General features: G+C 31.8%; 8 protein-coding genes across 15 annotated transcripts; 2 read left to right on the top strand and 6 right to left on the bottom strand.

Moving 5' to 3' along the window:
* Positions 1 to 785: 785 nt before the first annotated feature.
* Positions 786 to 2,574, bottom strand: LOC122567368 (transmembrane protein 256 homolog). 2 transcript variants are annotated; one of them, XM_043725781.1, is made up of 4 exons: positions 2,433 to 2,574; positions 1,462 to 1,615; positions 1,140 to 1,258; positions 786 to 1,069 (listed from the first exon to the last, which is right to left on the bottom strand). In XM_043725781.1, exons 2-4 carry the CDS (start codon positions 1,571 to 1,573, stop codon positions 926 to 928), a joined length of 375 nt encoding a protein of 124 aa, XP_043581716.1. In that variant the 5' UTR covers positions 1,574 to 1,615; positions 2,433 to 2,574; the 3' UTR covers positions 786 to 925. The 2 variants fall into 2 exon arrangements, with proteins under 2 accessions (XP_043581716.1, XP_043581715.1); XM_043725780.1 differs by having other exon boundaries at positions 2,231 to 2,509.
* A 681-nt stretch (positions 2,575 to 3,255) lies between these two features.
* On the bottom strand, positions 3,256 to 4,040 carry LOC122567371 (40S ribosomal protein S29). 2 transcript variants are annotated; one of them, XM_043725785.1, is made up of 3 exons: positions 3,879 to 4,040; positions 3,423 to 3,522; positions 3,256 to 3,328 (listed from the first exon to the last, which is right to left on the bottom strand). In XM_043725785.1, the coding sequence occupies exons 1-3, from the start codon at positions 3,938 to 3,940 to the stop codon at positions 3,320 to 3,322; spliced, it is 171 nt and encodes a 56-aa protein (XP_043581720.1). In that variant the 5' UTR covers positions 3,941 to 4,040; the 3' UTR covers positions 3,256 to 3,319. The 2 variants fall into 2 exon arrangements, with proteins under 2 accessions (XP_043581720.1, XP_043581721.1); XM_043725786.1 differs by lacking the exon at positions 3,256 to 3,328 and having other exon boundaries at positions 3,417 to 3,522.
* Positions 4,041 to 4,053: 13 nt separating this feature from the next.
* On the top strand, positions 4,054 to 7,230 carry LOC122567357 (probable tubulin polyglutamylase ttll-15). Of its 2 annotated transcripts, XM_043725753.1 has the most exons (5): positions 4,054 to 4,598; positions 4,675 to 4,825; positions 4,916 to 6,099; positions 6,178 to 6,382; positions 6,455 to 6,596. In XM_043725753.1, the coding sequence occupies exons 2-5, from the start codon at positions 4,811 to 4,813 to the stop codon at positions 6,551 to 6,553; spliced, it is 1,503 nt and encodes a 500-aa protein (XP_043581688.1). In that variant the 5' UTR covers positions 4,054 to 4,598; positions 4,675 to 4,810; the 3' UTR covers positions 6,554 to 6,596. The 2 variants fall into 2 exon arrangements, with proteins under 2 accessions (XP_043581688.1, XP_043581690.1); XM_043725755.1 differs by lacking the exons at positions 4,054 to 4,598; positions 6,455 to 6,596 and adding an exon at positions 7,102 to 7,230 and having other exon boundaries at positions 4,685 to 4,825.
* Positions 6,175 to 8,648, bottom strand: LOC122567364 (single-strand selective monofunctional uracil DNA glycosylase). 2 transcript variants are annotated; one of them, XM_043725771.1, is made up of 4 exons: positions 7,910 to 8,648; positions 7,701 to 7,850; positions 7,552 to 7,627; positions 6,175 to 6,305 (listed from the first exon to the last, which is right to left on the bottom strand). In XM_043725771.1, the coding sequence occupies exons 1-4, from the start codon at positions 8,519 to 8,521 to the stop codon at positions 6,274 to 6,276; spliced, it is 870 nt and encodes a 289-aa protein (XP_043581706.1). In that variant the 5' UTR covers positions 8,522 to 8,648; the 3' UTR covers positions 6,175 to 6,273. The 2 variants fall into 2 exon arrangements, with proteins under 2 accessions (XP_043581706.1, XP_043581705.1); XM_043725770.1 differs by lacking the exon at positions 6,175 to 6,305 and having other exon boundaries at positions 7,486 to 7,627.
* Positions 6,783 to 7,315, bottom strand: LOC122567367 (tRNA-specific adenosine deaminase 2). The gene has a single exon (XM_043725779.1). It carries the CDS (start codon positions 7,290 to 7,292, stop codon positions 6,783 to 6,785), a length of 510 nt encoding a protein of 169 aa, XP_043581714.1. The 5' UTR covers positions 7,293 to 7,315.
* A 309-nt stretch (positions 8,649 to 8,957) lies between the features above and the next one.
* Positions 8,958 to 26,518, top strand: LOC122567349 (RNA helicase aquarius). The gene is made up of 15 exons (XM_043725736.1): positions 8,958 to 9,290; positions 9,369 to 10,005; positions 10,100 to 10,278; positions 21,619 to 21,732; positions 22,079 to 22,182; positions 22,275 to 22,386; positions 22,469 to 22,682; positions 22,981 to 23,029; positions 23,103 to 23,338; positions 23,424 to 23,811; positions 23,895 to 24,143; positions 24,226 to 24,583; positions 24,673 to 24,929; positions 25,008 to 26,142; positions 26,225 to 26,518. The coding sequence occupies exons 1-15, from the start codon at positions 9,207 to 9,209 to the stop codon at positions 26,453 to 26,455; spliced, it is 4,347 nt and encodes a 1,448-aa protein (XP_043581671.1). The 5' UTR covers positions 8,958 to 9,206; the 3' UTR covers positions 26,456 to 26,518.
* LOC122567358 (probable G-protein coupled receptor Mth-like 5) lies at positions 10,321 to 13,282 on the bottom strand. Of its 3 annotated transcripts, none has more exons than XM_043725756.1 (3): positions 12,788 to 13,282; positions 11,752 to 12,703; positions 10,321 to 11,648 (listed from the first exon to the last, which is right to left on the bottom strand). In XM_043725756.1, exons 2-3 carry the CDS (start codon positions 12,569 to 12,571, stop codon positions 10,996 to 10,998), a joined length of 1,473 nt encoding a protein of 490 aa, XP_043581691.1. In that variant the 5' UTR covers positions 12,572 to 12,703; positions 12,788 to 13,282; the 3' UTR covers positions 10,321 to 10,995. The 3 variants fall into 3 exon arrangements, with proteins under 3 accessions (XP_043581691.1, XP_043581692.1, XP_043581693.1); XM_043725757.1 differs by having other exon boundaries at positions 11,752 to 12,698; XM_043725758.1 differs by having other exon boundaries at positions 11,773 to 13,177.
* Positions 13,752 to 20,289, bottom strand: LOC122567359 (probable G-protein coupled receptor Mth-like 1). Of its 2 annotated transcripts, XM_043725759.1 has the most exons (8): positions 20,092 to 20,289; positions 19,574 to 19,787; positions 17,128 to 17,386; positions 16,433 to 16,725; positions 16,261 to 16,339; positions 16,022 to 16,182; positions 15,683 to 15,920; positions 13,752 to 15,545 (listed from the first exon to the last, which is right to left on the bottom strand). In XM_043725759.1, exons 2-8 carry the CDS (start codon positions 19,656 to 19,658, stop codon positions 15,347 to 15,349), a joined length of 1,314 nt encoding a protein of 437 aa, XP_043581694.1. In that variant the 5' UTR covers positions 19,659 to 19,787; positions 20,092 to 20,289; the 3' UTR covers positions 13,752 to 15,346. The 2 variants fall into 2 exon arrangements, with proteins under 2 accessions (XP_043581694.1, XP_043581695.1); XM_043725760.1 differs by lacking the exons at positions 19,574 to 19,787; positions 20,092 to 20,289 and adding an exon at positions 17,490 to 17,514.
* Positions 26,519 to 26,549: the final 31 nt, after the last annotated feature.

The following is a 26,549-nucleotide window of genomic DNA, read 5'->3' as shown; positions in this document are numbered from 1 at the left end:
ATTTTAATATTTTTTTACAATGTGATATCGTTCGATTATAACTTTAGTCATAACTGATAGTGTAACTTTTTAATTAATTTTAACACCACTAAATTGGTGTATTTTATTATATACTGTACTTTATAAAAACAGAAAAAGTGGCGCATTTAATTAGGAACAAATCTAGGTAAACAATAACTGATAATAACAACAACAAAAAAAAGAAAACATTGCACAAGTCAAAAAGGGAGATCTCCCCGTTCGGTCACGCAGCGATGTACTTCACAGAGGAGAGATCTCCCTATTCGGTTGGCTAAGTGTTAAAAGTAGCAGGATTACTTTAAAGTTCCATTTCAGTTTTACAATGTTTTTTTAACGTTATATTATAAAAATTATTTACAACCTGATATTTATACTTTATAATTTTTATGTATTTTATGATAAAACGTGAAACGTTATATTTTTGCATTATATTTCTAATACAAATAACGATGGATTATAACTGGTAATGTATACATAACATAAAACAAAAATCGTTCATAAAGTATGCAGGATACAAGTTAGGAATATAATTATAATGTATAATAGTTTAGGGTATTATCTAAACCTACATCAGTAATATTATAAATGAAAGGTACATTTATATCAATTCATTAGCATAAACAAATTTTAATTTTATTTAGATCATATTATATTTCTTTAGCAATTTTCAATAAATGAAAATACAAATGTTGCTTGCCAACGAAATATTTCTTCTAATTAACAATATTTCGTAAGTAACATGCATAATATAAAAAATGGTTTCATCCTATGAAAAAGTAGTTTATTTCAAAGTAAATCCAATTATTAGTAATTATTTTTATATACAGTAATTAGAAACTTCTTTTATGCGTGTTAGCTTCCTTTTCTTCACATATATTATCACATTCCTATGTTTTTTAATATTTTAAATACACATGCTTAACCATCCTAGTATGAAACATATACCACCTACTGGTGTTAATCTATTGTATTGTTTGTCACCAGTAAATGCAGAATAATAGCAAGTCCCACAGAACAGTACTATTCCAGAAAGTAGGAATGTTGCAGCCTAAATAATATAATAATAAATATAATAATACAAATAATTGATATTAATATTTCACAAAAATTGAACATACCACATAAGGTGATCTGCAAAGAGGTAATCCTAACATTGCTAATGTATGAATAAAATGATAACGACTTGCAGTTTCAAATACTTGCTTCCGATCTACTTTCTCATGCTCTGGATATTCCTCTGAAATCGTGATGAATCATAAAAAATTATTTTGTTTATAAAAACCATACTGAAAAATATAAAATTTATTCTTTAACATGCTCAAAAAGCTTGTTAATAAAATATTCTTCATAGAGTTAATTAAAATATAAATTTTCTTTAATACATGCAGAATATTGCACTTGTATTAAATTAAAAAGCTGCAACAATTTTTTGAATCTTACTATGAGAACCATAAGCACCAAGAATTGTGGCTGCAGCACCACTAAATGCAGCAAGTTTAACAAATGGTCCTGTAGCTGCAGCCAACTTCCATAAGGGCACTGGTGGTGGCATTTTTACTTCTACTCTTGGTTTTAAACCTAATTGCTTTGGTACCTGAAAACAATTTCTCTTTGATAAAAAATTTATATCTTACATAAATCTAAAAATTTGTGTTGGCAGAAACCAACACATTATAAAGCTAAGTTTATACACAAAGATTTACACATTATTAGAGTAAAGAATAACAATGTTTAATGTAAGCTGTAATTATACAAAATTAAAGATCTACTGCACTTCACTTAACAAAAATATCCTAAAAATGATAATGCATTACAGTAATAATATTACATGATAATATGTAATATTATCCAAAAAATTTTTATAACAAGAAAATGCTAGAAATATTAGATAACTATTAACTTCTTTTTCATTTCGATAATTTATTGCTCTCAATTATGAAGTTGCAATTTTGACAACTACCAATTATATCAATATAAAATAGGCATTCAATAGGTTAAAAATTTAATCTATTATAATTTACAATAGATAAAATAAATGTTTTAGTACTTTTACATTGTATTGTAAATATTTATAACTTAATGTTTTAGTTCTGTCATTAATTTAATAGTGTTCAAACATTTTAATTGTAGTAAAGCACTATAAATACTTATTATCATTATTCTCTATCCTTATTATTGTTAATCTTTTTTATAAGAGTTTATAACTTACTGCTTCAATCGATTCCCAAATGTACGATGCTGTTTGTCCAATTAAACTAACATGAGTTAGCGGATTTAAATAGTACATAACTTTCATACATTTACTAACATAAGTATACAAATACTATTTATTTTACTTAAAATTTATATCAATACACAATCCTGATAAGTTATAAGAGCTATTCAGTTTATATTATGAATTTGTATCCTACCTACTGAATCGAGTCAAAAAATCAGATAGATCAGATTACATTATCGTCAGAAGTAAATAATGCTATGTGATCTATGGTCATAGGAATATAGAAGCCGAGCAATAACTTAGCAACGGGAGATGGAGTAATTACCAGCTAGTGAGGAACGTGATACTTGGAATCGCATTAGTGATTGGTTGTGTTCACGCAAGCGCAATTTTATTTTCATCGAGTAAAAGTGAATCAGTGTAACTGGTATATTTTCTCCTTCTGACATACATCATTGAGTCAGCGATCAATGATGAATACGATTCCAAGCAACATGTGAGCGTATTTTCCGCTCTCCGGAAGTGGTTTCATATACCACGTCCATATATTCCTATATCCCTAATATGATCAAAATCTAGAGGAATTAATTCATATTTCATATTCGTAATTCTAATAAATTATGAAATAAAAATTTGCTATTCGAAGATTTATCTGAGCTGAATTGAACATTTTAATTAAATTCATTTTTAATTAAATTCATCAGATTTAATAGCTGAGATCAAATATTTTTATCTGTTACGGTTAGTTACAGTTAGTAAACCATAATCCTAAACTAATAATTACCAGTCAATAGCTGCATGTATCATAACGTGAACGGATATATTTAAAGATCGCTAGATATGGAAAAATAAAAAAAAGCATCAATGTATCAAAAGTTATATTTTATAAAAGATATTAGCTAATTTTAGATAACATATCACATATCTATTATAGTCTTATATAATATTTTACTAGAAAATCTAATGTTTTAATCTTAATTTAGTTATAATATATTAAAATTAATGATACAAATATATTTAGTAGAAAAAAAAATTTATTTTATTGTATCTCATATACATTCATTTCATTATTCCCATATGTTAATCCAGCTGTAAATAAAAAGAAATTGATTTAGATATAATATTTAATTGTTATATATATTAGAAATATATCTGTAGACATAGAAGAATTCAAATTTTATACCTTTTTGAAGCCAATATCGGCAGCATATTCCCTGAAGCATTGCCTACAAATGTTCAATCCATATTTTCTTATCAAACCATGCCTGTTCGCACAAGCACGACTGTAAAATAGCATAATATGATTAATTACACATTGAAAGAACACTATTATAAATAGACTACGGCAGTATAATAATAAGTTACAAATACTATGCATAATACATACTACATTGAGGTTATGATCGAAAAATGTAGAAATGATATCTTTAAGATATGAATTTTTTTTTAATTATAGTGATAATAAAGTAATTCATATTTTTAAATTATCTTAAATAACCTACACTAAAAGCTATAAAAATATCTTCTTTCATTGGAAAAACATAAACGTGGACACGCGGTCTATTGCATGTATGTAACTTTATGATATAAATTGATTTGTCTGCAATTTAAAAATATAATACAAGATAGTAATACTTACCAAGATCTAGATCCTTGTCCATATTTACGTGGATGTGAATACCAAATGTTTTGGAATCCCATGTTTGATATACAGAATTTGTTTACAATACTGCATTAAAAATCGAAATGGCAGAAAATGGTCAGAAACCTTTGCGACGCAACATTACACCCACTAGCGTACTCTAGAACGATTCCCGCCAATGTTTGAACGTTTTTCAATATAAACATCACATAACATCAAAAAGAACTTATTACATGTCTTTATTGTTATAATATACATATATACTATTATTATTATTAAACTGCGGATATTCTTACAAATTTATGCTTTTATAGACTGTCTTTTCAGTCTGAAAAGTATCCTGTACTTTTTTACATTTTTAAGTTTTCTATAAATACATAAAAACCCGCAGTCTAATTTTTATATAAAAATATGTACATTTAGTATATGTATATTATAAAAGGTAAGTGTACGATTTCGTTGTACAATAGTGCCTTACTAACTAACTATTTTCTTGCCTTTTAACTAACCGTTGCCAGAACTTTCTCTCTATCCTATTCATACTGAACCAGAATTTCTTATGTATATAGAAAGGTACTCGTTTGCTAAGTGACCAAATTCGGTCTCGCGGCCGGTTATCAAGGCAATATACTTTAATTGTAAATTAAAGAACATTTACTATTGGGAAGTAAATTTCTTCGCATTTTATTTCTTTTTAAATTATTTACAAAATGCAAGGTATTTGAAGAATCGAATCTAACACAGGTTCTATGTATAGAAACCGGTACTAAGAAAGTATGTTCTCATTAAAAAGCAGGTGGTATAGCGGGGAAAACTACAACGGTATTTACATCAAGCTAGAACTCAGTAATGGGGACACAAATATACTGTGAGCCATACCATCCTGCGGACTATTATTAACAAATGGTATTAAAATTACATGTTTAATCATGTCTAGTAAACAGGTTTGTACATTTTTTTAATAGTTGCATGATTATTTAAATTACTTTGATAAATTGAAATAACCAGTTCAAAAACTTCATTTACTTTTACAGAATGTTAATGAATCTACAATATATACCCAAATGATGAACTTAAAAGTGAAAACACTTTTAAATATATTTTTATATTCTATAACAGGTCCAATAATTTTATATTGTTTCTTCTGTTTTTTATACTACCATGAAAACTTAAGAAATACGCAATTAAGTACGGCAGAAATAAAAGAAAAGAATCCATTATATCGAGTATACACGAAAAGTAACGATACTGAATATTTAAAACATGTATTTCTTGTATTGGAACGTTTGGGATTTAAACAAACCAATGATGCACTTAATTGGGATTTATTGTGGGCACATGACTACCCATTTAGAAGTTTAAGTTCTAGCTTAAAGAAGTTAAAAGCTCATCAACGTGTTAATCATATTCCCGGTTGCGGATATATTACGAATAAGGTGGATTTATCAACCGCGGAAGGTCGCTACATTTTACCAGCATTTAAGATACCAGAACAAAGCAGCGAATTTCTTTTGTATGCTAATGAGCATCCAGAAAAGATGTTTGTACAAAAGTCGAATGATCATCGGGGTATTAGCATAAAAAATGTGAGCGATATAAATGTTGCAGAAACTGGATCTTTTGTACAAGAATTTATACAGCGACCATTTCTCATAGATGGATATAAATTTGATATTGGAATATACACCGTGATCACGTCCGTTGATCCTCTTAGAGTATATATATACAAAGGTGATGTGCTCTTTAGATTCTGCCCTGTAAAATATTATCCATTTGACCCTGAAGTTTTAGACAAATATGTAGTTGGCGATGATTACTTGCCGATTTGGAATGTTCCATCTTTGAAACATTATTATACTAAATTGAAGTTTTCAATGAAAGATTCGTTCGATGCATATGTACGTATGCAAGCAAAAGATCCTGAAAAAGTTTGGAGTGGTGTACGCGAAGCAATCAGAGAAATTACTTTGTCAAAAGAGATTTATATTAGAGAAGTTATAAAACGTTTCGGAAATGGAAGAAATTTTTTCGAATTAATTAGAATCGATTTTGCACTCGATGAGAATTTAAATGTTTATACCATGGAGGCAAATATGTCTCCAAATTTATCTTCAGCGCATTATCTGCCAAATCAATTACTTTATGAACAAGTTATATTTAACTTATTTTCGTTAGTTGGTATAGGACAAAGAATCAGGAAAGATTCTTTGAAAATAAGGTCTTATAAATTTTATATTACAATTAAATTAACAATCTTTTAAAATAATATAACATTGACTAATGTTTACATTTACAGGAACAGAATGGAGGAAGAAATGGAAGTAGCTGAGAAGAATATAATGGTTTTGCCAGAACTTTGCATAGAATGTAATGACTGTTTTCGCGTAGAATGTCAGTTATGTAGCCCATGTTTCACACCTGAAACTAAATTGATTTTATCTCAAAGTTATTTGGAAAATCAGAATAAAATGGATTTTCAAAGGATCTTTCCACCTCCCATAGTAAGTTGTTTTTAAGAATAGATATTCATTTTATTTAATGTGGATTAAATAAATATTAATCATCATTTGCAGACAAAAGATATGATATTAAAAGATTACACAATAAAAAATCAATTACTTGTCAGATGGTACCAAGGCAAGTGTAAATTAGATCATTCATGGTGTTCATAACTACATTTTTTTGGATTTTATTCCTTTATAAATAAGTACAAAATAAATAAGACCACTACATGTATATAAAACAATTTGCTCTAATGGCAATGTACAATTATTAATACATAATATTTTGTATAAAATTGATTTCTTTATGTATCATATTATAAATCAAAATAGAAACTAATATGTTCTTTAGTAATGAATTATAATTAAACAAAAAATGAATTTATTAAATTTGTAATATTTATGTGTCCTTCTTTTTACGGTCTTTTTTAAATTTTGATTCAGGTACATTTGGATTTGTACCTTTATAAAATTCTTTTAACAATGTCATTGCTTCAGTACCTTTAATACCTCCTATTATCTTTGTTCTTGAATTATAAAGTTTTGGTACTTCAAAAACACTTATACATCCACCAAAACGATCGTTTCCACAACCATATATAATGTTACGTACCTGTAGTTGACATAATGCAGATGTACACATTATACATGGTTCTACGGTAACAATAACATCAGTATCATAAAAAACATTTTTATAGCTTAAATCTTTTATGTTACAGGACTCTAAAACTTGATCTATACAATTTATTTCTGCATGTCGAGTTGCATTGCGAGTTTCGTTAACTGTATTATTACCTGTAGCAATGACATCATTGTTATATATAAATAAACAGCCAACTGGAACTTCACCAGATTTTAGTGAATCATTTGCCTTTTGTAAAGCAACATTCATCCAACTTAAAAAATCCATTGTGTCTTTTATGTTTTAATAACTTAAATTTGACAAATTTTCATAGAAAAATTACCAAATACACATATACACACACATATACACGCACGTAATAATACATAAAAAAATAATATTAGAAATTACCACAAATTTATAAAGTAATATACATAACATAAATAGTACAGTTAGGTAACATAAAATTGTACTGATAAAGAGCAAAAAATTATTTTTCTTGTCAAGGTACTTTAAGCTGTAAAACATTCAAGTAATCCAAACTCACTTAACTTTTGTGTTGCTTTTTCACTCCAATTTTTATTATTCACAGCACGTGGACTTGGATGAGGTAAACATAAAACCTAAAAACATAAAAGAATTACATATATTTCTTCTATATCTATTTTAAACAAAATTTTAATAAGTAGTAATTACCTTCACAGGTAATTTTGAAGATTGAACTACTAATTGTGCTCGTTTCTCTGCATATCCACCAATGCCAATTACAATTTCAACTTTTAAAATCTTAATTACATCTGCTAATGCCTTGTCACAAGCAGAATGTAAGATTTGTATCTCTGGTCCCTAAAAAAGTAAGACGTTTAATATGTAAATATGACTATAATAAAAGATAGATATATTGCCTTCATTTCTGCTGGTGTAATATTACAGCCTTTTTTATTCATTAATGCAATAGGGCAATAATTATGTATATATGCATGTTCAAAGAATTTCTCTGGACTTTTACATAATTCTTGAAAAAGACCCCATAATCTTTTCCCGCTGATTTCGCTACGGGTACATTGAAATCCAGCTACTTTTCTATTTGGCTGTTCTTTGGCTGGTTTTCCAACAGGTCCAGAAATTTTTAACCAATCGCGAACCATACTTATCTCTCCAAATGGAACACCAGTTTGGGACATACCCCAAGGACCAGGATTCATTCCAAGAAACAATATTTTCTTAACAGTATTACAATACTTTTGTACATACATAGTGTGTATATTAAATGCATATTCAAGTGGACTATAAACATACTCTACTGGCAAACGGAATGTAATTTTTCTTAACTCAGTAGCCAAATTATATTCCACTGACAATAATTGTTCAGAAATGTTTTCAAGTGAAGCATCACTTGTAACTATACTATTTTCCTTTTTTTCTGAATTATCTTCGTCTTCTGATTTCATTCTTTTAGGATTAATATCTACTGAATCACTATCACGTCTTGTTTTGGTTTTTCTAGAATTCGACATTATAATGATCTCTTCAATAAAAACTTTATTATATTGTTTTTATAAATTGTTTTTAAAAATTCATATAATCACACATATAAATTCAATTTAATATATTTAAAAAATACAGTCAATGTGCTTAGCAAACACTTACACGTGTACGATTGTTATTTGAATTCAACAGTGAACGTTCGCAAGGAAGTCTGTTCATTCTTCATTCATTAATAGACAAAGAAAAATATCTTATATAAAAATGAAAGAGACATATGAATTTACCTCTACCATCCTCTTTTATATTAATATCTGATTGTAAAATTATGAATTTATCAACAATATTATTTATAATAATAAAGGAATCAACAATTGCAAATGTACCAATCATATGATTTAACTTTTCGCTTTAAAATATTCCCTTTAACCAACAGAAATGATTGGAGCTTTATCTTAGCCAATGCACAATCGTGGTACTGTGTGTATGAAAATATAAAAATTTTATATGAGTACGTGCTGTTTGATAGTTACTGGTAAATGTGAATAATTGTAGTAAGTACAGATTTATTTGGAAAGAAAGTGAAATAAATGATTTATATGACTGTATACAGTTTACTACACAAATGCATATTACTTGTTATCATGTCTAACATTGGTTAATTTTTAATCATAACCTTAAACTTAATCTTAAAATCAATTGAGTCAACAGCCCAACATGGAAAATCAAAACACTATGACAGCTAAAAGCAATAATCCTGCTCCCACAGTGGAACAGATTAATGCTGATCGTATAACACAGGTATTTATAGTTAAACTTACTTTATTACATGAATTACACATATTTTTTCTTTATATCTATTTTATTAAATAATTACAGCTTGCAAATAAATATTGGGCACCACATACTATGGATTCACATCTTCCATTCAGTTCACAAATAGTAGAAGATATTTATATCCAAGAAATATGTGCATCTAAATTTTCTATTCGAAGAATTATGATGTTAGAATTCAGTCAGTATTTAGAAAATTTTTTATGGCCATATTACAATACAAAAATTGCAACTCGTGCTCATACCATGTCCATTGTTGTTATGGTGAATGAAAAATTTCGAGAACGTGTTCAAGTTTGGAAAGTATTTGAGAAACTTCCAGAATATTTTTCTGAATTTTTCCAAAAAGTCTTAGAGACATGCCTTGAAGACAGTATAATGGACTTTGATTTGAAAGAACAAACAGCATTGATCGTTTTTTTGAATCATTGTTTTAATTCCATGGAAGTATTATTAGTAAGAGAAGAAGTAAAACGGCTGGTGTCATTGTCTATGTGGATTTCACTGCAACAAGGTCGTAGAGAATTAGAGTTTAGAAAATATCCAAAGTGGAGAAAGTACTGGAAGGTTATAATCAAAAAAGATAATCCTGAATATAAAGAAAAGTTAGAGTGGGAACGTAAATTTTTACACAGATTAATGATAAAATTTATGACAATATTGGAGACAGTACCGGAGGAAGGTAAATTAAACCAAATAAAGATCTAATCTGTTTTATATTGTTCGAAAATATTTATGTGGTAGAATATTATAATTTGGTATTTACTTCTCAATAGGGCCACTCTTACCAGATAAGGTACGATATTGTGAAAGGTTTCTTGAGTTAGTAATAGATTTAGAAGCTCTATTACCGACTAGACGTTTCTTCAATACTGTTATGGATGATTGTCATCTGGTAGTGAGATGTCAGCTATCCAATTTATTACATCGTCCAGAAGGTGAATTGTTTGGCCAGGTAAGTTTTATTTCTCAAGTTTTTCAAATAAATAGAAATATCTAGTATAAAAGGATATATTGAAATTGATTTTATAAAAATGATACACCATTTACAAAAGTCATATGTTTGTACAAATATAAATATTATATGAATATCTTAAAAGTAAAAAATTCCTTAGAAGATGATATTTTTATAAGAAATGATAGATGCAATGATAATGTTTATGGATGTTTATATATTTTGCGATTAATGTTATATTTTATACAGATAAGTGCACATTTTCGTAAGGCATAAGAAATTTTGTTTCAAGGCACTTATGATTATAAATTCCATATTATTCAAATAGATAAATACATATTTAGTATAGATATATTTAAGTTTGTATGTAAAAAGCAATGAATCTATCAACAATGATACATATAAATATTATATTCTCCTAGAATAATATAATTTTGTTGATTTTAGAAATTCTTTTAATTAAATACCATTATATACAATGCCTTAGCTTACTATTTATGGACGTTATGTTCCTGCCTTAATAAAACATGTATTTGTTAATATTAACTAATCTGATATATTCCTTGTCGAGCACTGGTTTATGATATAGACTATCATTATAAATATGCTTTTCACTTGATATGTTCAATCAAATGTGCAAAATACAATGCTTGCATAGAACAAAATTATTTCATTTGAGATCGAATTTCATAATCGATTATACGATTTAAAAATTGTTTAATATCCCGCGTTAATGGCAGTCATTTCTTCGCCCCAATCAAGGCCCTCGATATTTTCACCTGAATTACAGCAATTGCATGTTTTACCAAGTAAGAATGTAACCCTTCTCTGTCCAAATACGCAAACGTATAGTATTAAAATTGCCTGTAGCAAATTAATAACGATATGACAATACTCTAACGCTTCGTAATTCAGTCGTGATAGCAGGAATGATAGCCAACCGATACTCATTATTGCAAACAGGAAAACGAACATTCTAAAGCTGTATTTCATTTTATGATGAATTCGACCGTATGTGCTCATTCTTTTAATCCTGTTCGCGGTTGTTAATACGAAAGATAAATCAATCATTATCGTAAATGCGATCGATGTAAATAGTACGGAAATACCGAGCCAACCGATTGTTTCTTGAGGTGGATATATCTTTCCGCCAACGACAGGTTTATTAGTTTCTAAGGCAAAGTGTGCAAAAATCGCAGTGCCCGCTATGCAAACCGTCGAACCCCAAACATACGTAGAATAGTAACAGTACTTTCTGCCGTCAGTTACTCTTAAAAATACGTTTCGTGAACGGAAAGTGCTCCATACATAGTAACCCAAGGCGTTCAACCAGAAAAATGCAGCTAGCAAGGAGACATACATGACGGTATCTGAAAGAAAGAAATATTTTCGTAAAAAGTTAAGCATATTTCAATCGAAGATATCCTAATTGGAATTGAAATTTAATTTTCCATGAATAGCTTGAATATTTACGAATATTCATGTACTTCATACCGGCAATCATAAAACTGATGTGATTGCCGAATTCCGTGAAAATCCTGACGGTAGATGCAGATTGCCCAGCTATAAGGCACAGAGTCATACTAGTTATCATGTTTCCCACAAGATCACGCAGTTGTGGTAGAACAAAATAGACAACCGCGACAACCAGATAACTAGCTATCGATATAGCATGAAAGGTGGGATCGATGGCATGTTTCATCAAATAATTGGTATCGGACCATGTAACGACTACGTCGGGTACGCAAATCATCGCGTACATCGCTACCAGTCGATCTCTGCTCAAAATTGCTTTGTCAGCGCAATAATGTCCGAACGGATAATCATAATGAATAGAAACCATCTCGAAATCATCTTCGTCCATTGAATCTGTATTGTCGAATCCAAATGCACCATTATATTCGTTTTGCTTTCCCTTTGTCAAATCGGTGGTGTAGTGTCGCAACACGCCAGTTGTCAGTATCGCGAGCCGATCCTCGCCTGATCGATAATGATATACGTTCCATTGATGCTCGTTGGATTGACACTTAGGTCTTCCAATCTTCAGTTGATAATTCGGTTTAACCGGTTTGCTTCTTGATATACCATTGACCTTCTCCTCGATGAATTCCGGTCTCCACTCCGTCTCGTTCGTTTCCGTCAATGGCGTGCACGTGTCGTCTACAAGAAGCTCGTTGTGCTCGCAACACTTTGCCACGCTGATCAAATTTGCCTTCCCGTCTGTGTTTGCAAGAAGGGGATGATTCCCCAGTATACCAACGATGATAAGCAACGCACTCACGAGATAATACATGTCATCGAATCGGCACCGTTCCTACTCTCGCGTCTTTGTTACCATACATTGGTTCCGTGCATTCATTCGTCAACTAACTTTCCACCGTGGCCGAGTTTAGCGTTGCTCGTGATCGATTTCGTGACTGCTACCCTGACGTTATTTCAACAGCGTTGTTATTCACTCGTTCATTTTAACGCAACGATAATAGGACTTCTCGTGTGTTCATCGTCATACCTGCCAATGCCGCCTGCGGTAGTAGTTACCCGCCTAGCGAGACTTACCCCTGCCATACTCGCCGCCATCGCATCGCATCCATTCCCATTCTCTGTTGCACTATCTTTTTATCTCTCTTTCTCTTCCGTTTGTTCACTCGCACGCTGGCTTGCTTACTCTCTTTTTCTCTCTTTCTCCCTTCCCTATGGCTGCCTCATCGCTCTCCCTCCTCTCGTATACTCATCTTTACCTTTCTCGTTTACTTTGCATTTTGGCTTCGTTGGTTCTTCTTCAGATATTCGTATCTTCGTGTTAATTTAACTTGTAAAAGTTCGACTTGCTGTATGATCCGAATATTTATAATATAATCATCTATAACATAATTATTTATAGCATGTTTATCGGCATTTATGCAATGCTATTACTTCATACTTTATACGATTAACTGGTGCTTTGTTATATACGCGCTATTTGTCTCGCAGTTTTTAAGCGGTCTCTAAATACTTGATAAAACTTATAGATGAAACTTATCTTGAGGCATGCCTCTAGAACAGGCCTTGGAATTGGGTATAGTGATATATCTACTTATAATCAGCAGGTTTGAAGCAGTGAAATGACATTTTAATAGCTATATGTATACGAAAAAGATTGTAATTGTTAGGTATAGTTTATTATAGTATAGTTTAGGAATGAAATCAGGTCTAGAGGCATGCTGGGGGTACATACATATGTATATATCTGTATTATATTGCACAATCGCTCCTTGAAATTACAACGCGTTTCTTGGTTTCGCACAGCTTCTAATTATGAATCTTATTCGCAGGAGATATAATAATCATAATTGGAAGTTTATAAAATTTTTGCATGGTTAATTTGGACATATTTTTCAATCAATTCAAATCACTCTCGTTGACTACAATGAAAATCGATGTACGAAATCTTTTTCAATGTAAGAAATCAATTATCATGTATCATAATACATTCATTTATGCTAACGACATACTTATTTTATTATTTGCACGTTTATTTTTACAGAGCAACTTATCGCATTTGTATAATATACAAACGTAGATATTTTATGAATAACGAGCAAAAAAAATGTTCAAGATAGACTACGCTACAAATGTTACGGATAGCCAATCAATCTCTACATAAATAACCATCTTTCGACGGAAAATTATCTTATGCGTGTACAAATTAAGATCTAAATCATCTTACAAATAATTCACTGTCTGTTATGCTATATTATTCTATATAAATTAAAGAATAAAAATATTCTGAAATTGCCGGTAATTCGAACTTGAAGTCCGAAGAATCGTCTTGCACACGAGTCACTGCTAAGGTATTAAAGGTTTCGCATTTCTCGCTGTAGCAGCAACCTTTGCGTTGCTAAAATATTGATCAGTAACATGTTCCGTCACCATGGAAAACGTCACGTTGCATTCGTGCGTGTATCACGACAATGCAAATCCTCATCTTTGCAATGTCGATACTAGCGTTACTCATAGTAATATGTGGGTAACCACCACACACGTCATTGTTGTTTTGCACTATTCTCGTTTATCATGTCTTCGTGCAACAAATTAATTGGTTACTCGCGCATATTGCTTTGTTTAATCATCGTAATAGCTTCACGCAACGAGAAATACGATTGTTCAATGCAGCGTATCAACGATAATTTAGTTTTTACTCTACCTCTTTTTACACACCGTAGATTATTTTGAATTTTTTAATTAAACAATTTTTTAATTTGTAGAAAATTCTGCCTATCTATTTCTACATAATATAAATATAATTTCTACAAAGTAAAAGATATAAAACTTACGTGAATTAGTATTAAAATTAGCTGGATTTTTTATGCCAATGGATATAATGCTTACATTAAAAATGACGCTTAATTTTATTATCATACTTAATTGACGTTGTTCACATAATTCATTTTTCTGTCTCTTATATTTATTTTAAGATAGAACTCTTTCATTTTGTTCGTTATGGTAATAAAAAGTATTCTGGCAACTTCGAATGTTTACGCTCTTATTCCGTGTGCTCCAGCGTTCGTGGTTTTAACGTTTGCGATATCTGTCGACTAACACGTTTTTAATGACTCAAAGACGTCAGAAGTGCATGATGATGTAAGGTGAATCGTCGTCTCGGAAGTGTCGCGTCAGTCGATTAGAATGAGAAAGTTTGATACGAACGCCTACGAAGAAAATAATAAAATTACTAGATTACACGAAATTGCCATGATGAGTTGTGAACCTTCTTGTTCTTTAGCTAATCTACAGATTGGCAAAAATCGTATGATAGTAAATGACACGATAATTAACGCGATACTTGTTGCTGGGCAATGTTTGTAGAGATTCTTAAAAAACGTATTTTACGACGATTCATTAAAAGAGTATTAAATTCTATACGATCTTTATACGACCATGTTACTTAAATAGAAGTAATTCTTTGTCTCATTGTCATTACTCATGATTATCTTCGACTAGTCGATTATATTGGTATAAAAAGAAACTACACGTCTTATTACGTTACGTTATTAGCGACGAAAAAGAAAGAAAGTTATTTTTATAAACACTAATCATGTTGCGATAATTCGACTTCTTCAGGTAGTACTTCCTCGCACTCTTCATCCTCGTAAGCTGCCCAAGATTTTGGGAAGCCAATCCCACAAGGTCTCTTCTTGGCCAACAACTTTCTCACTCGTTTTCGCGTCCCAACCAACAAGAGGAATATTATAAAGCCTTGTAACGCATTCAGTATATCCATCGGTATCCTAAATTGAAATTAAGAATCAAAGTATGTAATCAAGCATCAACGTGTCCACTGTATTCCACTCAGCAATTGAGAAAATTAATTTCTTCGACGAGACTGTGACTTATTTTGTTGATAAACAAAAATGATGGAAATTACCAGAAATCTTGTTTACTATGATCAGCATACGAAAGCACTTCAAAAATCCATGTTACGCCCATGAAAAGTATCAGTTTGACGTAAAGCAGGCATTTAAAACGAAGTACTCGTAATTTGCTTCCGCTGTAGTCACGATATTGATGCCACAATCGCCAGCCAGTTAAGCCGAGATAGATAACGTTTAACGTTAATAAAATACTAATTGGTCCATAAAAATACGCCCACGTTTGTTCATGTCCTATAAAAACATAGACGATAGTCGTTATTCGATAACAAAATTAATATATAATAACGGAGGCTATTAGAAGATCGTTAAGTTTTGAAAGATATTGTTCTTACCGTTGAACCAACAGCTGCTTTCTCCAAAACCGGGTTTCAGATGGTTTCCTTCTACGTGATGAGTAATCAAAATTGCAATTAATAAGCATAATGGTCCACTCCAGCCGATAATAGAATAAATAGTAAAAAGCATTTTATCTCCGATCATGAAATCTTTAAACCTGTAGGAATAACAAATCAAATGATGACTATGAATGAACTAGATCTTTAAATGTTTTTATCGACTTTATTGGTTTTACCAAACTATTCTCCATATATTGAATGAGACGATGTTTAACCAGAAGAAAACAGCCATAAAACCGAAATATAGAATGAATCCTAGAGGAATAAATGAATTATTGATTTAAAAATCGTACAATGTAAATGAGTAATTGTGATATAAATAAACAAATGATTATCAGCATGTCGTACCTAGAGAGACACATATATGATAATCATCACCGTGCGACTGCCTCAACATCTGAATAGAAAGGATGATATAGCTAACTGTTAATGACGTGACTACAGCCATCATTGCTTTATCTTGAATCTCTCTTAATTCTGGTAGCAAAACATAAACTGCCAAGGTGATGATCAAAAATATGGCCGATATGATACTCAGGGTGCAGAACAATGTGTTTCTCCATTGAATACCGTCGTATTCAATATCTATGCATACCAAAGCAATTTTGACACCAGTGTGCTGATTTTTTGCCACGCAGAATCTGAATATTTAATTAAATTAGGAATATAAAGATATAATACAAAAAGAATGAATAAAATTTAACATATTTAAGTGTCAAATAAGCTTAAATCCCGTTTTATCCGTATTTTAAAGATAGAATAGAAAGAAGAATATTAACAAACAGTATTATATCGATTGCACAGATAGATTATCTTTAATCCTCGATTAGTGTCGTTGGATCGTGATCTACGAGAATTTAGTTATTCATTTATTTTAACTTTCATTCTGTGTTGTATGTGATAAACATCACACAAATTAAGATATATGAGCGAACTGTTATGGACCCCTATGACCCAACGATAACAGTTGAGGACTAAACAAACTTCTTGAAAAAAATTTGCAAACGTCACTGAAAGAAATGCAACTGAAACACATCGTTTACCTCTCTGCTTCTATTTTTGTGGATGTCGTGTCTACAAACTGCAGCCACAGTTTCCCATATTCCTCGATTATAGTGAAGTTATCGAACGTGCGCATGTCAGGATCGACTATGTACCAACCAAATGGGCACACGAGATTAATCGTCTTGCCATCAGAACAATTCTGCGTATCTAACGATATGAGACCATCCGAACAGCAATTGTTGTCTTTCGCCTGACTCCATGTGATCGCCAACATTAATAGACTGATCCATAGCAACCCTGAAAAAGGGTAATTCATCCTCGGTCACACTCGATCGTGAAAGTTTCGCTCTTCATGAGAACTAAGTAGATTATATCAATTATTATATATCGAAGCACGCACTTGTTATTGCTACACATATATTTTCAAGTACTTTTAGCGAGAATCTCCATCGTACGATCTTTGTGTATATAAATGAGTATTAAAAACATATTTATATTTGATACGTAAAGGCGCCCGTTTACTTCGAACTTGTGGCACTCGTGACGAATATCACGAATGTATCGATACAATCTGAAAGCTTGAAAGGGATTTCACGAATATCGCTGTGATATCACAACGATTCCAATACTTTATCTTTTCTATGTTTCAGGAAGTGCTTATTAATCTGGTAGCAAAATGAATGGCAATATTATGAAATTGTTAACGATGTCAGAATGAAGGCAAATAATTCATAGAAGAAACAAGACGAGAGAGAACATCTCTTTCATTCTAATATCCATTGTAGGTCGATGCTTTTTTTTTCTGTTCGCATAAAAAGATTATAAACAATGTATTTAACAAAATGATTAATTCCATGTTCTCGATAAGATATGATATATTGCAGAAAACTGTTCTCGATATCGGTAATTGAATATCGAGCACGTTCGGTGTGGGAAACAAAGAGATTCGCGTTTAAAAAGACGCAGTTGTAGTAATATAGTTCAATGGTGGTCGTTATGCACGTATGCAGTCTGAAACGACTGGATCGAAAAAAGAAAAGGGATGTTTGTGCTTCTGTTAGCGAGAATGCTCCTCATGCCCTTTTCTTGGCTTCCTCAATGCCTGCACGAACCATTGCTCTTTTTCATTGAGCCATGTGCATCGCGTGTGTTCTCTTGTTTTTTACGATTGCTATGGTATCAATGCGGCTAATTCAATTTATTCGATTACAAAGTTACGTTAATGAAGTATTATTTGTATCGTCATTTTCTAATACTTTACAATGTTAAGTTGTATTTTACTTAAATGAGTACAATCAGAAAAAAAACAATTTTATCGATGTCCCAAGATTGAGACACGTTCGTATTCATTTGTATTTCATTTGTATCATTCGGTAATAAACATCGGGTTCTCGTAAAGAAGATGAATGAAAAGTTCGCAGAACACGCTCGCGAATGGCAGAATCAAGTATTGCAGACTTCATATTTATAGAATTTCCTATTTATTAGAGATAGTTTCGTGAAGTAACGGAAGCTAGTAATATGAAATGATTTAATCATTCGTGATAACGTTATTTGCCATACATCTTCAATATATCTGACGCACATAGAGCGTATCTATGATTTTTACTGCCCCTGGCTTCGACATTTTCCTTCTATCAGTCGCTTTAACCGTGATCAACGAGAGAAGGGAAATAACAAACATATAAATTCTTTTTCTTTTTTCGCGTGATGCAACACGTGTTTTTGCATGTAAAATTTCATGCTTCTTCCTCGAACGAGAAAATCTACATCGTCATTCCGTCGAATAATTCGTTGAAAATTCCTGAAAACACACGTGCGTCTTAATCTATCATAAACAAAATCTCTCAACGTGTTACGCGTCAAACATTCGTTACAACGTAGAATCTATAGGAATCCAAGGCCTGTTTGGTTATTTATCTAAGGCTAACTATTAGCTAGTATTCGAAATATCTATGACGTACTTTGCAACAACATATCCTTCCCTCAATGAAATCTATTCAGTGGATTCGACAAAATTTCCAAGTAACTCGGCCAGTAATTAAGTTAATATCTAGTATTTATCTCGGTCCAAGTATTAGCTAGTATTCATCTTCAGAATGCCTACAACGTGCTTCACAACAACGTACCTTTCCTCAATAAAATCTATTCAGAAGACACGACGAAATTTCACTTTAATTTAACTACCTCTATTATCCTAATCGAAATAGGGGATCGATCGTGGCGTCGATTATCTAATCGTAACAGGAATTTACGACTCTGGTTGATGTGTTTCCTCGCGATCGCGTCTCTCCGCGAGTGGTCGAAACATATATCACGAATAGTGAATTAAAAACTCGACGAGTAGTCGAGTTAATATTTAACGCAGCTAAATGGAATATGCGTGTGCGTGTATGTGTGCCTGTGTGTGTGTTTACACACACACAGAGGAAGATAAACAAAGAATAAAAATCAGAATAATCCGATCAGTAGAGCTTTACGTACCTTTGACTGGCAATGTGCCCGAACGCCTGCTATAATTCACATTCAGCATCATCTCTCTGATTTTTATTAATACATTTCTTTTCATCTACTGCAAAACGAGCTTGTTTCAGTGAAATTCACCAAATAGCCAATCAATTCAATCCCATTAATCCATATACACCTGGCAATCTTCACTGTCGCAGAAGTTCGAAACAAGGATGGTCTCTTTTGTTGTCTGATGAAAGATTGAAACAAAATCTTAGAGATCAATCTTGGGACCGATCAAAAACAGCCTTCGCTATTTAAACTCGACTTAGCATATTAATTCTGTTGGTCTTAGCATATTAATTTGTCTAATTTTATACTCTTGTCTCGTTTGATAAACATACAACGTTAGAATGTAAATTATCAGCGGATATAGCTTTTCATCATCTGGATTCTTGATTTAAGAAAAACTGTACCGAAACACGAAGCGCTTTCGTATCGGCGAAAAACTGATCTCGATCGGTTGTTAAAGAAAAAGAAGAAAGAACAGTCACCTTATATAGCCACTAGTTTATATCCATTCACTATTAAAACGAATTACTCGATCTACTCGTACGACAAATGAAGATTGTAAAACGAAGAAGTGGCAGATAACCAGACAGACACGTTGACACACTTGCGTTACGCGTGGTACTGAACAATTGTAGATGAAGCATTGATGAGCCGGTCCGAGATATAAGATACTCCCACTGTGCTCGAAGTAGAGATTTCTTGGCTGGCTTACAGCCAGTGCAGTGTTCAGTGTGCCTTTGTATCCTCGCGAGGAGAATGGGTTCCTGTCGAACAGGTTCACCGATGCCTTTATTCTAATTTACGATCCTCTTCCAATCTTCTACGTTTCCTTAGCTATTCTGTCCCTCTTAATCTATATTTAATCTCTAATATTTTTCCAACTATCCATTCCAAGATACGTTGAAGTATTTCAAGTTTCCCGTATGTTGTTTACCTTTTAAGTAAAATTATATTGTACAGGCTGTTACGAAACAATAATTAAGTATTTTAAAGTGAACAAAGAAAGAGATAAAGCTGGCATAGAAAAATGCATGTTTATACATAATTATACATTTATAAATTCATATTTTTATCAACATAATAAAAAAAAAAGCGAAACTTACATAAAGATTTGTTTCATCTACTGATTACTGTAACGCATGCTTTACCTAGGATATTTTCTATATTTTATATATTTTAAAATTTTCTATAAACGCATTAACAACCGCAGTTTAACGGTAAAACTTAGGTTTCTTCCAATTTCGATATGGTAGATGGAAATATTCATTAGGAAGGGCAGTATTCCTCGTTAGTTATCCATCATCTACCTATCATAAATTACGGAAAGACCGAAAGGTCAAAGCTTGAATAAGCTAATGCAAGATAAGATTTTATAAGTTTAATACGCTAATAGGAAATTAATGTCATGTTGATTTTATTCGTACGTTATAACGTAGAAAGCGCGCTACGCATATATTCACAGGATCTTTCTGGCGAGACATGGTTTATTACAACATCGGACAACTGACACAGCCTTGAATAATGTTACATTTAATCCACATTGGCACTAGCAAACGTGATTGATTTGCAGGCGTCTCTTCATTCATTTTAATGGTATTTTTTTGCGTAGTATTTTCGTCGTGGAGAATGATTAAACAGTCTTGTTGCTTCATCAATCTCTACCGAGGTGAACTTTGAATGGACATTGATATGTGTATTTATAAAATAATTATTGATAGAAACAGCGGAAAGTTCATTAAGGGATAGACTGTCTATTAAATAAATGGATTAGTATTCGATATATGCATAATAAAACATAAAAAATTATTAAACAATAGCAAGTGACGTCGGAAATCACTTATGAATAGTAATAGCGTCAAACGAAGTAACGTATTACGTGTCTGCATAGTTTTAATAGTCTACATATTTATTTATAATACACATTTATTTTTATCTATCACATTATGGTGTGATAAATATTATTGATTATATTTGATATATATGATTATATTTGTTTGTTCGATTTACAGCTATTAGAAATGTTGAAGTTTTACGCGAGATTTGAAATCAACGAAGAAAGCGGCGACCCCCTCACTGATCACGATATGACACAATTGCATTACACTAAAATTACTTCGCTTCAGGTATAAAATATCACATATATTTCGAACGCTTAAGAAACTATTGCTTTAAAAATTACATTTCTTTTTCATCTTTCTTTTTATCGAAAAGAGGTAGACAATTCCAAGAAAAGAAATAAAATATTCTTTCTTATCAAATAATGAAAGTGACAAAATTACTTGTTTTGCTATTAATTGATATTTTAATTCTTGTAAATAAGTATTCAACTTTCGAGTTATGTATTATTGAAACGATTTTTCCGCATCATTTGTCAAATCATCAACGTTCTCGTTAGAATGGGCGTTCACATATTAAAACCAAAGGAGTACAAAAGCATAAACCAACAAACAAAATTCGAACTGTGCACAGAAAGCAGTTTTTGCGAAGTTCCCGGACTTACGAAGCTTTGCGTTGGCGAATGTGGCGAGCGTTGATACAAGAGAATCTCTTTATAAACATTTCGGGTTGCTCAGGTAATCTCTTGACAATTTGTATCTTATTTATTGTACGCTTTTCTAAAGAATTATAAATCATTTTAATATTTTATCTCTATGCGAATTTTCAGTCAAGAGAAGTTAAGATCAATTGCGAGTTACCTCAGTTTGGTACCATCGGAAGAACGCGAGAAAGATGAGAATTGGTACCGGTATGATATAGACTTTCTTCGAGAACTTTTGGTAAGTTAAGTAAAAAGAAAATTAATAAAAGAAGGAGAAATAGAAAATATAGATTTAACATTGTGAATAATATAAACTTTAGATTTCACGTCACGAGCGTAGAGCTTCTCAGTTAGAGGAGCTCAATGAAATGCCACTTTATCCAACAGAAGAGATCATTTGGAACGAGAGTATTGTACCGACAGAATATTTTTCTGGCGAAGGTTGTTTAGCTTTGCCAAAATTGAATCTACAATTTCTTACTCTGCACGATTATTTACTGAGAAACTTCAATCTATTCCGACTTGAATCAACTTGTATGTATAGATATAGAAATGTAATTAATTGAAGTAATATGGGATGATCTTCTCACTAGTTGATACAAAAACAGGGTCGCCAATCATATCGCGGATAAACGCTCTCATTTTTATTTCATGGATATACACACACATAATCGTTTCTGACCTAACACAGAGTCATTATCGATTTACGATGTTAAATCATGTGTATAGATTAGCATAACGTTATCACTGTGGAAGAATTTCATTTGAATCAACTGGCGAAAAAATCACCCTGTAATATAGTACAGTAAATGATGATATGAAATATTTATAGATGAAATACGGCAAGATATCGAAGATGCTGTGAGCAGACTAAGCCCTTGGTAAATTATCATATTTCAATAAACTGAAACTATTAAAAAGTATATTAATAATAATATAATGTATTTTATCTAGGCGAGCCGAAGATGGTGGTGTTTACTTCGGCGGTTGGGCTAGAATGGCTCAACCTATTACACAGTTTGCTGTAGTCGAGGTAGCGAAACCTAACATTGGCGAGAAAAGACCATCCAGAGTACGTGCTGATGTCACAATAAACTTAAGTGTTCGTAAAGAAATTAAGTCTGAATGGGAGAATCTCCGGAAACATGATGTCTGTTTCCTCATTACAGTTAAACCACAAAACCCAATCGGTAAGGTTTCATCAAATAATTTTAATTATTCTATTCTACTTCATGTAATTAAAATAGGCAATTAAATCAATAATTTAACATGCAGGTACAAAATACAGTCACAAACTACCTTTTGTACCACAAGTTGGATTAACAACTGTTCGAGGATGTGAAGTTGAAGGTATGTTAGATTCAAACGGTAGAGTAATCGAAGATGGACCTGAACCACGCCCGATTTTACCTGGAGATACTCGCACGTATAGAGTTTGGCTAGATTGTAATCAATATAGGATTGATATGGATAACGCTAGCCATGGTGGTGAAGATGTATATGAAAGTTTTAACATCATAATGAGACGTAAACCTAAAGAGAATAATTTCAAAGCAGTTTTGGAAACGATAAGAGAGCTTATGAATACAGAATGCGTCGTACCCTATTGGTTGCATGACATAATTCTCGGATATGGTGATCCTGGTGCTGCTCGTTATTCTAGGTACATCAGATGCAGATATTATATTTGAAATATACAATAATATTAAAAGTCTCTAGATATTTCATATTTTTATTTTCTTGTAGAATGCCAAATGAAATTGCGTCAATGGATTTCAATGATACATTTCTTGATATAAATCATTTAAAAAATAGCTTCCCTCAATATGAAATTAAGATTTCTACCAATGATGAATCAAAATTAGTACGTCCTTTTCGTTTAACATTTGAAGATGTACTTGCGAAACATAATGTTGAACCCGTAAAGAAAGTTATTAAAATTGAACCTCACGTGCCACCCAGTAGAGGCCCTTATAAAGCTAACGAACCAAAAAAGTATGAGGAACTATATTTTTCCTTCTTTAGTGATAAAGTATAATAGTGATAAATAATAATATTACATACAATTTCATTCCAGAAATCAGATTCCTTTTACACCAACGCAGGTCGAAGCCATTCGTGCAGGTATGCAACCAGGATTGACGCTTGTTGTAGGTCCTCCTGGTACTGGTAAAACGGATGTCGCTGTTCAAATTATATCAAATCTTTATCATAATTTCCCGAATCAGAGAACCCTTATAGTTACACATTCTAATCAAGCACTGAATCAACTTTTTGAGAAAATCATGGCACTTGATATAGATGAAAGACATTTATTGCGTCTTGGTCATGGCGAAGAAGCGCTAGAAACTGAGAAAGATTTCAGCAGATACGGTAGAGTTAATTATGTTCTAGCCAAACGTTTGGATCTTTTAATGGAAGTTCAAAGATTACAGGTTTGTAACTTACAATATGAACTACAATATGTATTATATCTATCACATATGATTTACATGTATAAAATGTACAAAATTAATGGCTTTAGGAATCCTTAAACGTAAAAGGTGATGTCGCATATACATGCGAAACAGCAGGACACTTTTTTATGTATCAAATACTAACAAGATGGGAACGCTTTGAAACCAGAATTAAGCAAAGACAGGGAACAGGAAATAATGCACCTACTGCTTTTATCATAGATGAAGAATTTCCATTTCATAAATTCTTTGACAATGCGCCAAAACCGTTATTTAAGCGAAATTCGTATGAAGAAGATCTTGAAATAGCATGCAGTTGTTTTCGGTAAATTTATATCAAATAAAGATTTTGCATAAGAAATTATATTTATAACTAAATTTTTATTAAATATCATTCTTGCAGATATATAGAGCGAATTTTTGCTCAATTAGAAGAGTTTAGAGCTTTCGAGTTATTACGATCTGGCTTAGACAGATCAAAATATTTATTAGTCAAAGAAGCAAAAGTTATTGCTATGACTTGTACTCATGCTGCTCTTAAAAGACGTGAACTAGTAGACATGGGATTTAAATACGACAACATTCTCATGGAAGAATCTGCTCAAATTTTAGAAATTGAAACTTTTATACCGTTATTACTACAGAATCCACAAGATGGATATAATCGATTGAAACGTTGGATAATGATAGGAGATCATCATCAGTTACCACCAGTTATTAAAAACATGGCTTTCCAGAAATATTCAAATATGGAACAATCTCTTTTTGCAAGATTTGTACGATTGGGTGTTCCTACAGTTGACCTGGATGGTCAAGGTCGTGCAAGACCCAGCATCTGCAATCTATACAACTGGCGTTATAAAAAATTGGGCAATCTTGCACATGTGGAAAATAGCCCGGAATACTTAGTGGCAAATGCTGGATTCTTATATGACTTTCAACTTATTAACGTCGAAGATTTCAATGGAGTGGGTGAAAGTGAACCCAGTGCCTACTTTTATCAAAATCTCGCTGAAGCTGAGTATTGCGTAGCTGTATTTATGTACATGCGCCTTCTTGGCTATCCAGCTGACAAAATTAGTATATTAACTACTTATAATGGACAAAAGCATTTAATAAGAGACGTAATAAACATAAGATGTGCTAGCAATCCTTTGATAGGTCGACCAAATAAAGTAACAACGGTTGATAAATACCAGGGTCAACAAAATGATTATATATTACTATCTCTCGTGAAAACTCGAGCTGTCGGTCACTTACGAGATGCACGACGATTAGTAGTCGCTATGTCAAGAGCGCGTCTTGGCCTTTATGTTTTTGCTAGAGTGTCTCTTTTTAACAACTGTTTTGAATTAACACCCGCATTTGCACAGCTAATGCAGCGGCCATTAAAACTACAACTCCTTCCTCAAGAACACTATCCTACCGAAAGACTTAATGATGCTAATCTCTCTACTTCACCAATGGAAATTGAAGATATGCCTCATATGGCTAAATTTGTCTACGATTATTATATAGAAAAAGTTAGTGGTATGAAAGTAAGTTATATAGAAACTTTCTTTATATTCATTCATATCATAATTAAGTAAAGAGTAATAAATAACATTTAATTAATTACAGGAATCACAAAAAGTATGGCAGAAACCAGGTATGATGCAAACACCTAACAGTCCATCTTACAAAGTTCCTGCTCATCCTGGAGCAGATGATGATACAGATGATGAAGAAATTAATCAAATGGAGGATGAGCAGGAAAATATCAAAGAAGAAGAGAACAAAGAACCAAAATTTGAATTAATTAAAAATTTAGTTGAGGACCTAACTTCGGAAAATGAAGGCAGTGGTCGTTAGAAATAAGCTCATACATTTATAAATGAGCACTAAGTAATAATAAACAAATATTTTTACTAAAAATACGCTTTTTTTTATTAAAATTATACATTAT

This window comes from Bombus pyrosoma, linkage group LG5, assembly GCF_014825855.1.
Source record: "Bombus pyrosoma isolate SC7728 linkage group LG5, ASM1482585v1, whole genome shotgun sequence".
In the NCBI taxonomy this organism is placed as follows: Eukaryota; Metazoa; Arthropoda; class Insecta; order Hymenoptera; family Apidae; genus Bombus; species Bombus pyrosoma.
This window is presented reverse-complemented; position numbering and strand designations above follow the sequence as displayed.